Source organism: Saccopteryx leptura, chromosome 2 (assembly GCF_036850995.1).
Source record: "Saccopteryx leptura isolate mSacLep1 chromosome 2, mSacLep1_pri_phased_curated, whole genome shotgun sequence".
In the NCBI taxonomy this organism is placed as follows: domain Eukaryota; kingdom Metazoa; phylum Chordata; class Mammalia; order Chiroptera; family Emballonuridae; genus Saccopteryx; species Saccopteryx leptura.
In genome coordinates this window covers 52875791-52889676 of record NC_089504.1, presented here as the reverse complement: position 1 = coordinate 52889676, position 13886 = coordinate 52875791, and the positions used below count along the sequence as shown (strand labels likewise).

The 13886-nt window shown below is 40.6% G+C and overlaps 1 protein-coding gene across 5 annotated transcripts in view; it reads right to left on the bottom strand.

The window, feature by feature from the left end:
* The window catches only part of TRPM6 (transient receptor potential cation channel subfamily M member 6), a 186769-nt gene that overhangs the window by 118444 nt on the left and 54439 nt on the right, over nt 1-13886 (bottom strand). For 4 of the 5 annotated variants that reach the window (XM_066367977.1, XM_066367980.1, XM_066367978.1 and 1 more), the window contains 2 exons: nt 9309-9486; nt 3501-3714 (listed from right to left, as the gene is read on the bottom strand). In XM_066367977.1, the coding sequence (XP_066224074.1) occupies nt 3501-3714; nt 9309-9486 (392 nt within the window). Of the gene's footprint in view, nt 1-3500; nt 3715-4994; nt 5132-9308; nt 9487-13886 lie in introns of those variants that run through there. The other variant, XM_066367981.1, reaches the window with a different exon arrangement.

Sequence of the window (13886 nt, the reverse complement as noted above, 5' to 3'; positions counted from 1 at the left end):
CAAATGGGGAGCCATCCACCAATATAGATATTCAGGTTCCATTGTTTGGCACGGGTTACCAGCATTGTGGGCTGGTTTTTCAGCAGCTCACATGTGATTCTAATACATATTGTCTGTTGAAACTCTCTGTGGAACCAGATCTGACCATGTCATATTCTATTTATTCTCCTGTTCAAAATCCTTTGAAGGCTGCCTGCTGCATAGAGAATAAACCCTCAGCTGATGCACTGGCACCAATCTGGCTCCAGTCTCCCTTGCTGATCCTGTCTCTGCCCTACGACACTTCCGGCCGGTGATCTTATCACCTTTTTCTACACATGCCTTAATCTCCAGTTATGTGCCTGGCCCAGAACTGCCACCTCTGCCTAGAATGCCTCTTTCTATTCTTCCTTCAAGACGGACAAGTGCTATATGCTCCTCCATCCCTTCCCAGGTGCCCTCAGTTATACCTGGGATTTATCTTCTCTTCCTTTTATTACCAAGCACTTTCTTGGTAACTCAACAATGACCCTCCCAGCATCAGTTTTTAATTAGTTGCTTAGTCTCTATTTGCTTATTGTCACAACCCATCCCATCACTAAACCCAAGGCCTATCTTCCTCATCTTTCATCCATAGCATCTATCCAACTGTTTCATATGTTGTCAATTTTTAAGGCTTGTGGAATTCAATTTAAGTGAATATCAAAAATTCATGCCAAGTAATGTTTAACTATAGTTGAGAAGCATCTCAAGAACAGGTAGCAGTTCATAAGCCGAGCTTCTTAAATTTAAATGTTCCTAAAAAGCATCTTGGGATGATGTCAAAATGCAGATGCTGATTATGCCAGTCTGGGGAGGAGCCTGAGATCTGTATTTCCAACAAGCACCCAGGGGATGCTGATGCTGCTGGTCCAGGGACCATGCCTGGAGTAGTCCAGGGAGGAGCCTGAGATCTGTATTTCCAACAAGCACCCAGGGGATGCGGATGCCGCTGGTCCAGGGACCATGTCTGGAGTAGTCCAGGGAGGAGCCTGAGATCTGTATTTCCAACAGGCACCCAGGGGATGCTGATGCCGCTGGTCCAGGGACCATGCCTGGAGTAGTCAAGCTCTAAGGAGTGGTGGTTGAATCATATTAGACCCTAATTATTGTTAAAGGAAGCTCCAATAATGTCTCATTTCTAATTTTTCATTCATACAAACTATTTCAACACTCTTCATACCATTGTATTTTTATTCCTTAATTTGTCCTAACCTAAAATGTTTTTTAAAAGGGGAGATGTGGGGAGCAATAAATAAAGTATGTGATGCAGTGATGCAGTTAGTTAGCCTTGCCCAAGTCCACCTTTTTCTGAATTCTACAAAACTTCCCAACCCATTCCTTTTTTACTAGAAATAAAATGAGTACTAAACAATGGACTCCACCACCTTCACTTTCTTTCAAGAATGTGAAACAATATTTATCTCACTAAAATGTACGTGAGAAACAACCAGGTTACCCATTAACACACCAAATCTCTTGGTTTTAATTTTGCTCTTGTTTCTTTTCAATCATTTGCTTCCTTCATTCCTTCCAGTCAGAAGAAATAATTTGTTAAATCAGCACGTATTGCTCAACGCCTAGCAGATGTGCAGGCCTTGGCATCTAGCTCATAACTAGGAAGAAGAGCCAATACAGACTCATGCTCATCCTGACCTGTAAGGAGAAGCACAGAATGCTACAAGTGCTACAGGCTATACATGCTATAGAAATTAAACGACAAAAGTGAGTTGAGATAGAGAATGTTTTTGGTTTTTTGGGGGTTTTTTTATTCATTTTAAAAAGAAGAGAGAGAGAGAGAGAAGGGGGGAGGAGCAGGAAGCATCAACTCCCATATGTGCCTTGACCAGGCAAGCCCAGGGTTTCGAACCGGCGACCTCAGCATTTCCAGGTCGACGCTTTATCCACTGCGCCACCACAGGTCAGGCCGAGATAGAGAATGTTTGTGGGTGTGTTGACATCTAAGAATGGGCTGTATTTAATAGGAGACATTGCCTAGGACCAATAAAAATTAAAAGAAAGAGAGAAGAGAAAGATGAAAAGCCACACTGAGATACTGTGACTTATAATAAGAAATATGCATTTGGTTTTCATCCTATTCCTGACACAGAGCTCCTTAAACCCTTGGAATTCCCTAAGTGATGCGAGTATCAGATGTATATTAATGAGGTGATTTTTGGACTTCACCAGGGCAACCAACCATTTAGAGGGTTGGAACATCCAATGCTAGCCCCTGACCTCTGGGGATGGGAAACAGCTAGAGATTAAATTCAATCAGCAATAGCCAGTGATTTGGTCAATCATGCTTATGTGATGAAGCTTCCATAAAAACCAAAGGGACAGGGTTTAGAGACCTTCCAGGTGGGTGAACATGTGGAGAAGAAGTGAGGGCATGGAAGCTCTATGCCCCTTCCCACATACCTTGCCCTATATGTCTCTTTCACCTAGCTATTCCTGGGTTTTATATATTTTTTTATAATAAACTGGTAATCAAATGAGCAAACTGGTTTCCTAAGTTCTGTGGGCCTCTCTAGCAAATTAATCATCCAAAGGAGGTTATCAGGGGAATCTCAGATTTACAGCCAGTTGGTCGGAACTACAGGTAACAACCTGAATTTGTGATTGGCATCTGAAGTGGGGACAGTCTTGTGGGACTGAGTCCTTAATCCATGGAATCTGATGCTTTTCCAGATAGTGTCAGAATTGAGTTGGATTACAGGATACCCAGCTGGTGTCAATGTGTTGAGAAAGAACCCTCACATAAGAATTGGTGTCAGAATGATAAGTGGTGATTGGTAACAGAGGAGTACTTGTGACGTTATTAGTTCTCAACCCTGGCTGCACATCAGACACACTTATGAAGCCCCTCTCTGAAAAACTCCAGTTGATCTGGAGTCAAGTCTATGCATCTATATTTTTTAAAGCCCCAAGTGAGTCTCTCTAATGTTCAGACAGTTCATAAATACTGATGCAAAAGAGTAGGGTTAGAGATTCAGAGATTACCACATAAAATTCTTGAATGCCAGATTTCAAGGAGTATGAAAAGTCAGTGATAGAGACAGTGAGTAAAATGAAAGTTATGTAGTTAGTTATCTCCACATGCCCAACACACTCAACGTTATCGTGGCACACCTCACTGATTTTCAATGCCTAAGAACTTGTCCATGGTGAGTTTAGCTCATGTCCATGCCTATATACTACACACTTTCATGCATCCCATGTCCTTTTTAACTTCACCCTAGACTGAAGCTCATGAAAGACTATTTTCTTTTTATCCAAAGTTATATAAAAATAGCATAGTCTAACAATGGTAAAAACACATTCCAGGAAAGGTCTATGGTTCTTCCGGGTTTCTTTGCCAGTCACTCCCTCATGTCACCACATCGCTTGGGAGTACTGAAGAGTGGGGCTTAGCTGTCAATCTGCTTGATTCACAGAAAGAGGGAATTAAGGAAGGGTGTGTAACAGGGTGTGTGCTTTACCAGTATTGATGCCTTCAGTTATTATCCATGCTCCTGTTGTCTCTGCAGCTTTGACCAAACCCTGGCTGAAGATCTCTTTAAGTTTGGAGGGCATCTTGAAGTTCTGGATGCCCCCGTGGACAGAAATCACCAGCTTTGGCAATTCCATCTTCCACTCTTTCAACATCAAATGTAACAGGTGATCCAACTTTGTATCATAGGAAGTTCTAATATACTGGAAGATAAGCATATACATATGTACATAAAATAGTGAAAAACACAGGCCAGGTAATAATAAACATGCAAAAAGGCAATTAAAATAGACAAAACTTGAAAGAAAGGGCCTGAGATCTCTTCAAAAGTCCATCTTTACATAATGGAATTATTTACTTTGAGAGAATCCCAAACCCACTTTAAGTTCCCTCTGGGAATTCCAGGTCTCAGTGAGAAGGCTTTCTCTGGCTCTCAAGGCTGCCTGACACGTTCTCCAAAGGTCTCTGGTGAGGCAGAAATATCTCAAAGTGGCAAAAAAAATCATTACTCCAGCAAATCCATTAAAGAAGATTTTTAGAAATAAGTGAAACGGGTTTTTTCATAAATGCCATGCCTTTTCATTTACTTGACCATTTCACATATTTGCATAATTTAAATTAAGATCCAGGAGCACATACAATAACTTTCTTTTTTTTTTTTTTCATTTTTCTGAAGCTGGAAACGGGGAGAGATAGACAGACTCCCGCATGCGCCCGACCGGGATCCACCCGGCACACCCACCATGGGGCGACGCTCTGCCCACCAGGGGACGATAATCTGCCCATCCTGGGCGTCGCCATGTTGCGACCAGAGCCACTCTAGCGCCTGAGGCAGAGGCCACAGAGCCATCCCCAGCGCCCGGGCCATCTTTGCTCCAATGGAGCCTTGGCTGCGGGAGGGGAAGAGAGAGACAGAGAGGAAAGCGCGGCGGAGGGGTGGAGAAGCAAATGGGCGCTTCTCCTGTGTGCCCTGGCCGGGAATCGAACCCGGGTCCTCCGCACGCTAGGCCAACGCTCTACCGCTGAGCCAACCGGCCAGGGCACAATAACTTTCTTATACATTTTACATTCTAACCATTTTTTATATATAATTATCCCTCTGAATTTTTTTTCCAAAATAAATAACTTGCACAAAAGTGTCACATCTCTGATCAGCCAATGGAACCGAAAGAAAAAGAAAAAAAATCCAAACCAGCAGGCAGCCCGAAATCATTCTGCATGTCACCTAAGGAGATAGTGTATGACTGCCTTTCTTTTTCCAGCCACATGTAGACCACTAAAGTCATATGGAGATGTGTCTGCCTTCCTAAAGCATAAGCTAACCAACAGCAAGGGTACGTCAGATTTACAGGCAGAAACGAGGGCAATAAGAAACCATGAATTATGAAATTCTACCCAAAATAACCACAGATGCATATACAACTAGGAATTATCACATTATTCTCCAGTATGTGATAAAAATTTAAAGCCATTTTCCATTTACCTTTGAAATTCTTAAAACATAATCCTTTTATGCCATAACTAAAATATTAGCATTTCTGAATGTTGTGATGGTGCAGACATCACAGAGTGTGTATTATGGGAAGAATACAAAACTGGGATTCGGATTGCAAGAGAGGAGACTGAGTTGCCACGGCTTTATTACATATTCAAAGAGCAGGAAAATAGTGCAAGCTGACCTTTGTGACATGGCTTACGTTGCTCTAAATAATGAGCAGCAAGGGCATAGGGGCAGCTCTGGTTTAGTTCATCTTCTCTCTCCCCCAACTTTCTCCCAGGTGCCCCTCTCTTGCCATTATATGTCCTGCTAGTCCTAGAAGACATTTCTCCTTGAGCATTCAGGATAAACAACCTTCACTGACTAAATTATCAGCATTCAGTCTCTCTACTCAAGGCCAACCAAAGACTCTGCTAAAGATTAATGGCTCTTACTCCTCCTCCTCCTTTATAACTAACTCCTGCAAGTTAGGTGCACTCAAACTGGCAAAGATTTTCCTCAAGTCCTTTGTGGAATGTGATAGTGGGATAAACAATTGGGAAGAGGAATGCAGTAGAGGAAAATGAAAAAAAAAAAAAAAACAGCTCTCTCAAGCTTCCCTCCTGCTCACAGTAAAACTGAAGGGCAACTCAACTTAAACATAAAAGAGCAGACATTTCCTTCTGGAGATCAAACAAAACTCATTCAGCTACCATAGGATATGACTGGAGCGAAATGTCTTCATGATCAGGAGCAGTGGTGGGATTCAGCTGGTTTGCACTGTTTCAGCAGAACTGATAGCTAATTTTTTGTTGAGTTTAGCACATCGATTGTTAAAATGCACTTGTATTTTGGGGTTTTTTTTGGTTTTTTTATTGAGAGGAGGGGAGGCAGAGAAATAGACTCCTGCATGTGCCCCAACCAGGATCCACCTTGCAAGCCCACTAGGGGGTGATTCTCTGCCCATCTGGGTCTTTGCTCCATTGCTAAGCAACTGAGCCCTTCTTAGTGACTGAGGTGGAGGCCATGGAGCCATCCTCAGCACCCAGAGTCAACTTGCTCCAACTGAGCCATGGCTGCAGGAGGGGAAGAGGGAGAGAAAGAGATAGAAGTGAGAGGGGGAGGGATGGAGAAGCAGATGGGTGCTTCTCCTCTGTGCCCTAACCAGGAGTCAGACCCGGGACATCCACAATCCGGGCCAACACTCTCCCAGTGAGCCAACTGGTCAGGGCCAAGAATGGCACTTGTAAACAGGATTCTCTCTAAGGTGGGTGCTGGGCAGCCGTCCAATGTGGAAATCACAAATTTACACTCCTTGCTCTTTTTTAACGTTCATCTGAAAAACAGCATATTCTAAGCACCCGTAGCAATGTTCATTCCATCCATAGGTAAAAAAAAAATGGACAGAACTGTGCTTGTAATATTTATTTATTCATTCCATAAAACTCATTATACCTTTGATGAAATACTATATTTTAATTCCCTTGCGTTTGTTACTTCAGTAGGAAGAGGGAACACCAATCAAAAAGCAATATGAAAATAACTTAAATAACAGTTTTATTGTTTTTGGTTAGGTATTATTTAATATTTTTTATTAACATTTTTAAACTCTTTCTTATAACATAATCTAGTTCTGTGTACCTCTTTTATTGTTCTTATAAATGCATGAAATAATAAACTACCTTTCGGTATACCGTTTTTTAATACTTAAAACGGTCATTAGGGCAGAGAACCGGCTATTAAATTATTTGAATCCCACCACAGATCAGGAAGTCTGTTTAACCATATTTTCAGTTCTCCTAAATGTACCATACTCTCCCTTGGCCTTTGCACAAGGTATTCCTTTGGCCTAGTGTGGTCCTGACCCTCAGCCTCACCAACACCAAACATCTCACTCATCCCTCTGATCTCAGCTTCGCTGTCCCTCCTTTCAGATGGCCTCCTTGACACACACACTTTTTATTTCCTCAAAAATCCCTGTATTTCTTTTCATAGCATCCCCACTCGCTGTGGTAACTGTATATTTATTTCATATTCCCTTGACTAGACTGTAACTGCAGGGTTCAGAATGAGCCACCCCAAGGTGTGCCTCAGTGGGATGCAGATCACTTTGAGCTAAAGGCAATTTTAGCTGCAAGCTCAGAAAGAAACTTTAGCTCCTCCTGGCCTCTCATTGTAATATCTATAGCAAGGGTCCCCAAACTTTTTACACAGGGAGCCAGTTCACTGTCCCTCAGACCATTGGAGGGCCGGACTATAAAAAAAAAAACTATGAACAAATCCCTATGCACACTGTACATATCTTATTTTAAAGTAAAGAAACAAAATGGGAAGAAATACAATATTTAAAATAAAGAATAAGTAAATTTAAATCAACAAACTGACCAGTATTTCAATGGGAACTATGGGCCTGCTTTTGGCTAATGAGATGGTCAATGTGCTCCTCTCACTGACCACCAATGAAAGAGGTGCCCCTTCCGGAAGTGCGGCGGGGGCCAGATAAATGGCCTCAGGGGGTCGCATGCGGCCCACGGGCCGGGCTGTAGTTTGGGGACCTCTGATCTATAGGGTAGGGCAAACTTCTATTTACTAAATGTGTTTTATCATCCTGCAATGACCTTTTGAAGTTCCAGAATGCTTTATTTCAGCTCTAGCTCAGGATGTCTTATACACCTCAACCCCCTTTCTATCTCTGAGCCTCTCCTATATTTGGGGTCTTCAGCTCCCTCATGTATGCAGGGTTCCCATACATATGTATGTATTAAATTTGTCATTTTCTCTTACTGATCTGTCTCATATCTGTTTGATTATTAGACCGGTTGAAAGAACCCTGAGGGTATAAAGTTAGTTCCTACCCCACAAAACCAACGTTACTGCACAGAACATATGTTCTTTGGGGCATAGCAAAGTATGCACCCAAAAAATATTTGTTGAATAGATGAAAAATGAGTAAATGAAGATAATCATGAATAAATTTTAAAAGTAACAGAAGACCAAAACTTAAGGGAAAAATTATTGTACATGCAGAGTAATTACATACACACTAAGAGTCACCTTCCAAAAAAGATTACAGCAAAAAATGAAGTCAGTTTTCCTGCTAACTAAAGAAAACATCAGCATGGAAGGTTAAATGCATGAGGATTAACTGGAAATGCAGGTTACTGTAGAACTATATTATGAAACTTTATTATGATTACACTATTAAGAACTATTGTTTCAAATCCATCCAACTAATGGTCACCCTCCAGAATACAGCCAATCTGAGCTTTCCTGTGGTGGGCTCCCCTTGCATTTTCCCCTGGGAAGCCTGCCACTAATAAAGCAGCAGGGGGCTAACAAACTCAAAAGAAAACACCTGGGAGATAGCTGACCTGTCAATAGTATGCATATCACCTGCAAAATTACATAGGGACAGGAAGAAAATTGGCATGAAGAGCCCAGTACTATAATTCAGGCCCAGCAGGGGTCGTCAAACTTTTTATACAAACCGCCCACTTTTGGCCTGACCTGTGGTGGCGCAGTGGGATAAGGCGTGGACCTGGAACACTGAGGTTGCCGGTTCAAAACCTTGGGCTTGCCTGGTCAAGGTACATATGGGAGTTGATGCTTCCTGCTCCTCCCCCTTCCCTCTCTCTCTCTCTTCCCCCCCCCCCCTCTAAAAATCAATAAATAAAATTTTTTTTTAAACCGCCCACTTTTGCAGTGCTAGTCAACCTGGTCCCTACGCCCACTAGTGGGCGTTCCAGCTTCCATGGTGGACCAATCGCAGCGCCGTTTGCTTGCTCTGCTATGGCCCACCATGAAAGCTGAAATACCCACTAGTGGGCGGTTGGAACCAGGTTGACCAGCACTGCAAAAGTGGGCGGTTTTTATAAAAAGTTTGACGACGCCTGATTCAGGGCATGCAGACAGAAATCCCCACATTTTCTTCCTGAGAAGAGGCTAAGTCATGGTAATTGGTATGACCATGCTTCAGCTAAAACCTGCTTTCTGGCTGTAACTTTCTGCATTCCACATGAGCAGCCCTTTGGCATCTGTCTCAAGAGCAGAAAGCCATATCTTCCCGAGAGGGGCATAAGCTTACTGAAAGAGTTCAATCAAATAAACAGCTGGCCACACCACCCCTGGGAAAAGAAGAGTGCCCCCTGAAACATAAAGGAAACAGAAGGGTCATTTTCATCAAGAGGGTAATAGCATGGGTTTACTTCTGCAATAAAACCTAATCATCAGATCATCTACACTTGGTAATATAATTAGGAGATATAATAGGGAGGTTATATCCTCTGTTAAAACCCAGCGATATAATGTGGGTTAACAAACCTTGGCATGGTGGATGTGCTCTCCAACTTGGAAATTAATAGTGCCGAAGGTATCTGTAGGGCTCCTCGTTGTGTGCTTTTCAACAGACCATTGTTCATTTTCATCACCCATGGCAGCTGAGCTGGTCCGGGTATAATCCATCCCATGGTGGTCTCCAATCAGTCGCCCACAGTAACACCTTATATTTGGGATTAAAAAAGACAATTTCAAAATAGAAAACACATAATTTCAGAATAGAAAATAGAGGTAATGTTTCTACATTTCTCAAGTGCAATGTATAGCTGACATATATCAATAATTTTTAAAATGTCCCATTAAGATTTATATTAGATTTTTATAACTGGATTATCCTCTAAATTTAGAAATACCCTCAGTGGTTTTCTCCCTTGGCTACATATTACAATCATTTGAGGAATATTTCTAAAAAAATACTAAAAATCTCTTGCATACTCATGTTCATATCAGCATTATTTACAATAGCCCAGAAGTGGAAGCAACACGATGTCTATCAACAGATAAGTGGATAAACAAAATGTGGTGTACACATATAATGGAATCTTCATCCTTAAAGGGAAAGGACATTCTGTGATATGATACAACATGGATTGAACCTTGAGAAAATTATGCTAAGTAAAATAAGCCTGTCACAAAAAGATGAATATTGCATGATTCCAATGATATGAGGTCCCTACAATAGGCAAATCCACAGAGAAAGAAAGTAAAATGGTGGTTACCACGGTTTGGGGAGTGGGGTCAATAGGGGGTTATTGTTTAACAGGCATAGAGTTCCAGTTTTGCAAGAAATAGTTCTAGAGATTCATTATACAACAATCCAAATATACTTAACCCTACTGAACTATGCACTTAAAAATGGATAAAATGGTTAAAAAAATCAAAGTGTATAGTTTAAGTATGTATGCTTTATTTTATGTCAATTATACCTCAACAAAATTGTTCTAAAAATAGTAATCTAAAAATCTTGCTCTGGCTGGGTAGCTCAATTAGTTAGAACATGGTCCCAATATGTCAAGGTTGTGGGTTTGATCCCAAGTAAGGGCACATACAAGAATCGATCAACGAATACATAAGTAAGTGGAACAACAAATTGATGTTTCTCCCTCTCTCTCTTCTTCTCTCTAAAATCAATTAAAATAATTTTAACTACAAATCTCTAATACACAATACTTGAGAAAAAGTCCTCATGTAAAACAATATGCACATCAAAAGAAAGAAATGTTAATCCAAAAAATAGATGTAACTTTAGATAAACATGTAAACAAAGAACTATCACAAGGAAAGAGTCATGAAGGAGACTTGACTATAACTATAAATTAATAATAAGTAAATATATGTAATATAAGTTTAAAGGGAAGAAAAGTTAATAGATGTTCTTGAAAGTAATGAGCAGTTTTGGAAACTACCATATTCATAGCCATAATTTCTACTATACAATTAAATAAACTAAGTAAAATAAAAGGTGACATCTTTTCAAAATTAAAATTATATAAAAATTAACAAAGTATATTCATCATATTCATGAAAGAATGATAGACTTCTCATCTTGGATGAATTAGAAACAATCAGAAGAACAAAGTGAAATTTGAATATGTAGAACTTAATACTTTCTCAATGAAAAATTGTATATCTGCAGACCAAGACAACTATTTGTATCAAAGATGTCAGATCATATACCTCTTATATACAAATAAATTATTATTCAGCTTTTAAATGATTGAGGCTTTTGGGTATGGATAAAAAGCAACATAAAAATACATACAAATTATGGGGTCCAACTAAGCAGGGAAACAGGATGAAGAGAAAAATCAGAATGTGGAGGACAATATTGGGGTTCTGATGGAGGGGCTTTTGATGCAAGTGAGGAAGAAGAATCCCAAATGTACAGAATACACATAATTAGGATCTACTAGTGAGAAATGTGCCATCTGGTCATCTCCTGGAGCAAGGATTATACTTGGAAATGAAAACTCCTCATAAACTGAATGATGCACCTATACTGTGGCTTTTTTAAAAACAGAACATTAGCCTGACCAGGTGGTGGTAGGGTGGATAGAGCATTGGACTGGGACACAAAGGACCCAGGTTCAAAACCCCAAGGTCACCGGCTAGAACGTGGGCTCATCTGGGTTGAGTATGTGGTCACTGGCTTGAGTGTGGGATCACAGACATGATCCTATGGTCGCTGGCTGGAGCCCAAGGTCGCTGGCTTGAGCAAGGGGTCACTCACTCTGCTGGAACCCCCAGGTTAAGGCACATATGAGAAAACAGTCAATGAACAACTAAGGAACTGCAACAAAGAACTGATGCTTCTCATCTCTCTCTCTTCTTGTCTATCTGTCGCTATCTGTCCCTCTCTCTGTCTCTGTCATAAAAAAAAAAAAGCAACCAGGCCCTGGCCGGTTGGCTCAGCGGTAGAGCGTCGGCCTGGCGTGCGGGGGACCCGGGTTCAATTCCCGGCCAGGGCACATAGGAGAAGCGCCCATTTGCTTCTCCACCCCCCCCCCTTCCTCTCTGTCTCTCTCTTCCCCTCCCGCAGCCAAGGCTCCATTGGAGCAAAGATGGCCCGGGCGCTGGGGATGGCTCCTTAGCCTCTGCCCCAGGCGCTAGAGTGGTTCTGGTCGCGGCAGAGCGACGCCCCAGGAGGGGCAGAGCATCGCCCCCTGGTGGGCGTGCCGGGTGGATCCCGGTCGGGCGCATGCGGGAGTCTGTCTGACTGTCTCTCCCCATTTCCAGCTTCAGAAAAATACAAAAAAACAAACAAACAAACAAAAACAACGAAACAAAAAAAAAAAAAAAAAGAACATCAGTGGAGGCAACCACACATGGAGAGATAAATCATTACTCTTTCATAAGACTGTTCTCCAGTTTGAATCCACTTTTTTCCTAAGCATTTTTCTAGTTTAATCCATTTTATTTGAGTCTATACAGTCTCAAATAAAGTCTTTATTTTAATTCTAGTTTATGATATTAAATTGTGGCAAGGTGGAAGTACAAAACCGTTATTCTCTGGCACATTTAAGACGTTAGTTTATGCTCATGGGCATAGATAAAAGTGAAATGGTTACCAGGGGGAGGGATATAGAGGGAGAGGGGAGTAAAGAGGGACAAATATACGGTGACAGAGAATGATTTCACTTTGGGTGATGGTTACACAACACAATCAACAGTCCAAATGCTATAGAAATGTTTACCTGAAATCTATGTACTCTTATTGATCAGTGTCACCCTATTAAACTTAATTTCTAAATAAATAATAATAATAATTTTAAAAAGATCTTAGTCTTCAGAATATGTCATCAGTTTGGCTCAAATAAACTCTTAAAAATAATTTTTTTAATTGTGGCAAAGTGGCTCCAAAGAAGAAACCGATCGTCCCCCCACCAAAAAAAAATTCCATGTTTATTAATCCCTCCCAAATTGTTTTTATAAATCCCATAAACTACCCACAAAAATCACAAAAGGATTTTTCAAGGAACTTGACAAAGTGATTCAAAAATTTATATGGATATATAAAAGTGTCCAAAAGAGTAAAACAATTGTTAAAAGGAAGAATAATCAGGTATCAAGGTATATTACAAATCTATAATAATAAAACAGAGTAGCATTTACCAGAAACAGGAGAAGTAGATCTATGGTATTGAAAAAAAAGCTTAGAAATAGAGCCATATACATATGAGACCTTGATATATAACAAAGATGACATCAGAAATGAATGAAGCTAGGATGTTCAGTAAGTTATATTGGGGCATTCAGCCCTCTGTATGTAGGAAAAAATCAAGCTAGGCCCTAGCTAGGTTAAAATAAAAAAAAAAATTTATATATATATATATATATATATATATATATATATATATATACACACACACACACACACACACACACACTTTAACTGCTTTTAATTTCCAAATAGTATGAAAAGAGAGATATTTTCACAGTATTGTTCACATTAGTTTCTCTAAAAACTGTAAGGCTGGGGAGTATGAACAGGGGAGGTTCTGGAGAATAAAGTAGGAAGTAGGAGGAGTAAGTGAAGACTTTACACTCCACTACATGCTTATGTTTGCTTTGAATGTTAGCATAATTTTAAATAATCACTACATAGAAAAAAATATCTTTGAAAACAGGTATAAGACATTAGGCAAATGGAAACTCTTCCCCCAGTGTTATGGACAGAGTCAGTCCCCAATAATTCATATATTGAAGCCCTAACTAATCCCCAATGTGACTATATTTAAGATAGACTCTATAAGGCAGTAAGAAAGTTGAAATAAGATCCTAAGAGTGAGGCCCTAATCATATAGGACTGGTGTCTTTACAAGAAGAGAAACACCACAACTCTCTGTCAGCAAATGCACAGTGGGAAGGCCAAGTGAGGACATAGTGAGAAGGGGACTGCTTGCACCGCAGGGAGAGGCCTCATCAGAAACCAGCTTTGATGACACCTTGATCTTGGACCTCTAGCCTCCGGAACTGTGAGAAGATCAGTGTCTGTTGTTTAAGCGACTCAGTTTGTGGTCTTCTGTTATGGCAGCCTGAGTAGACCAATATACCCAGCAACCC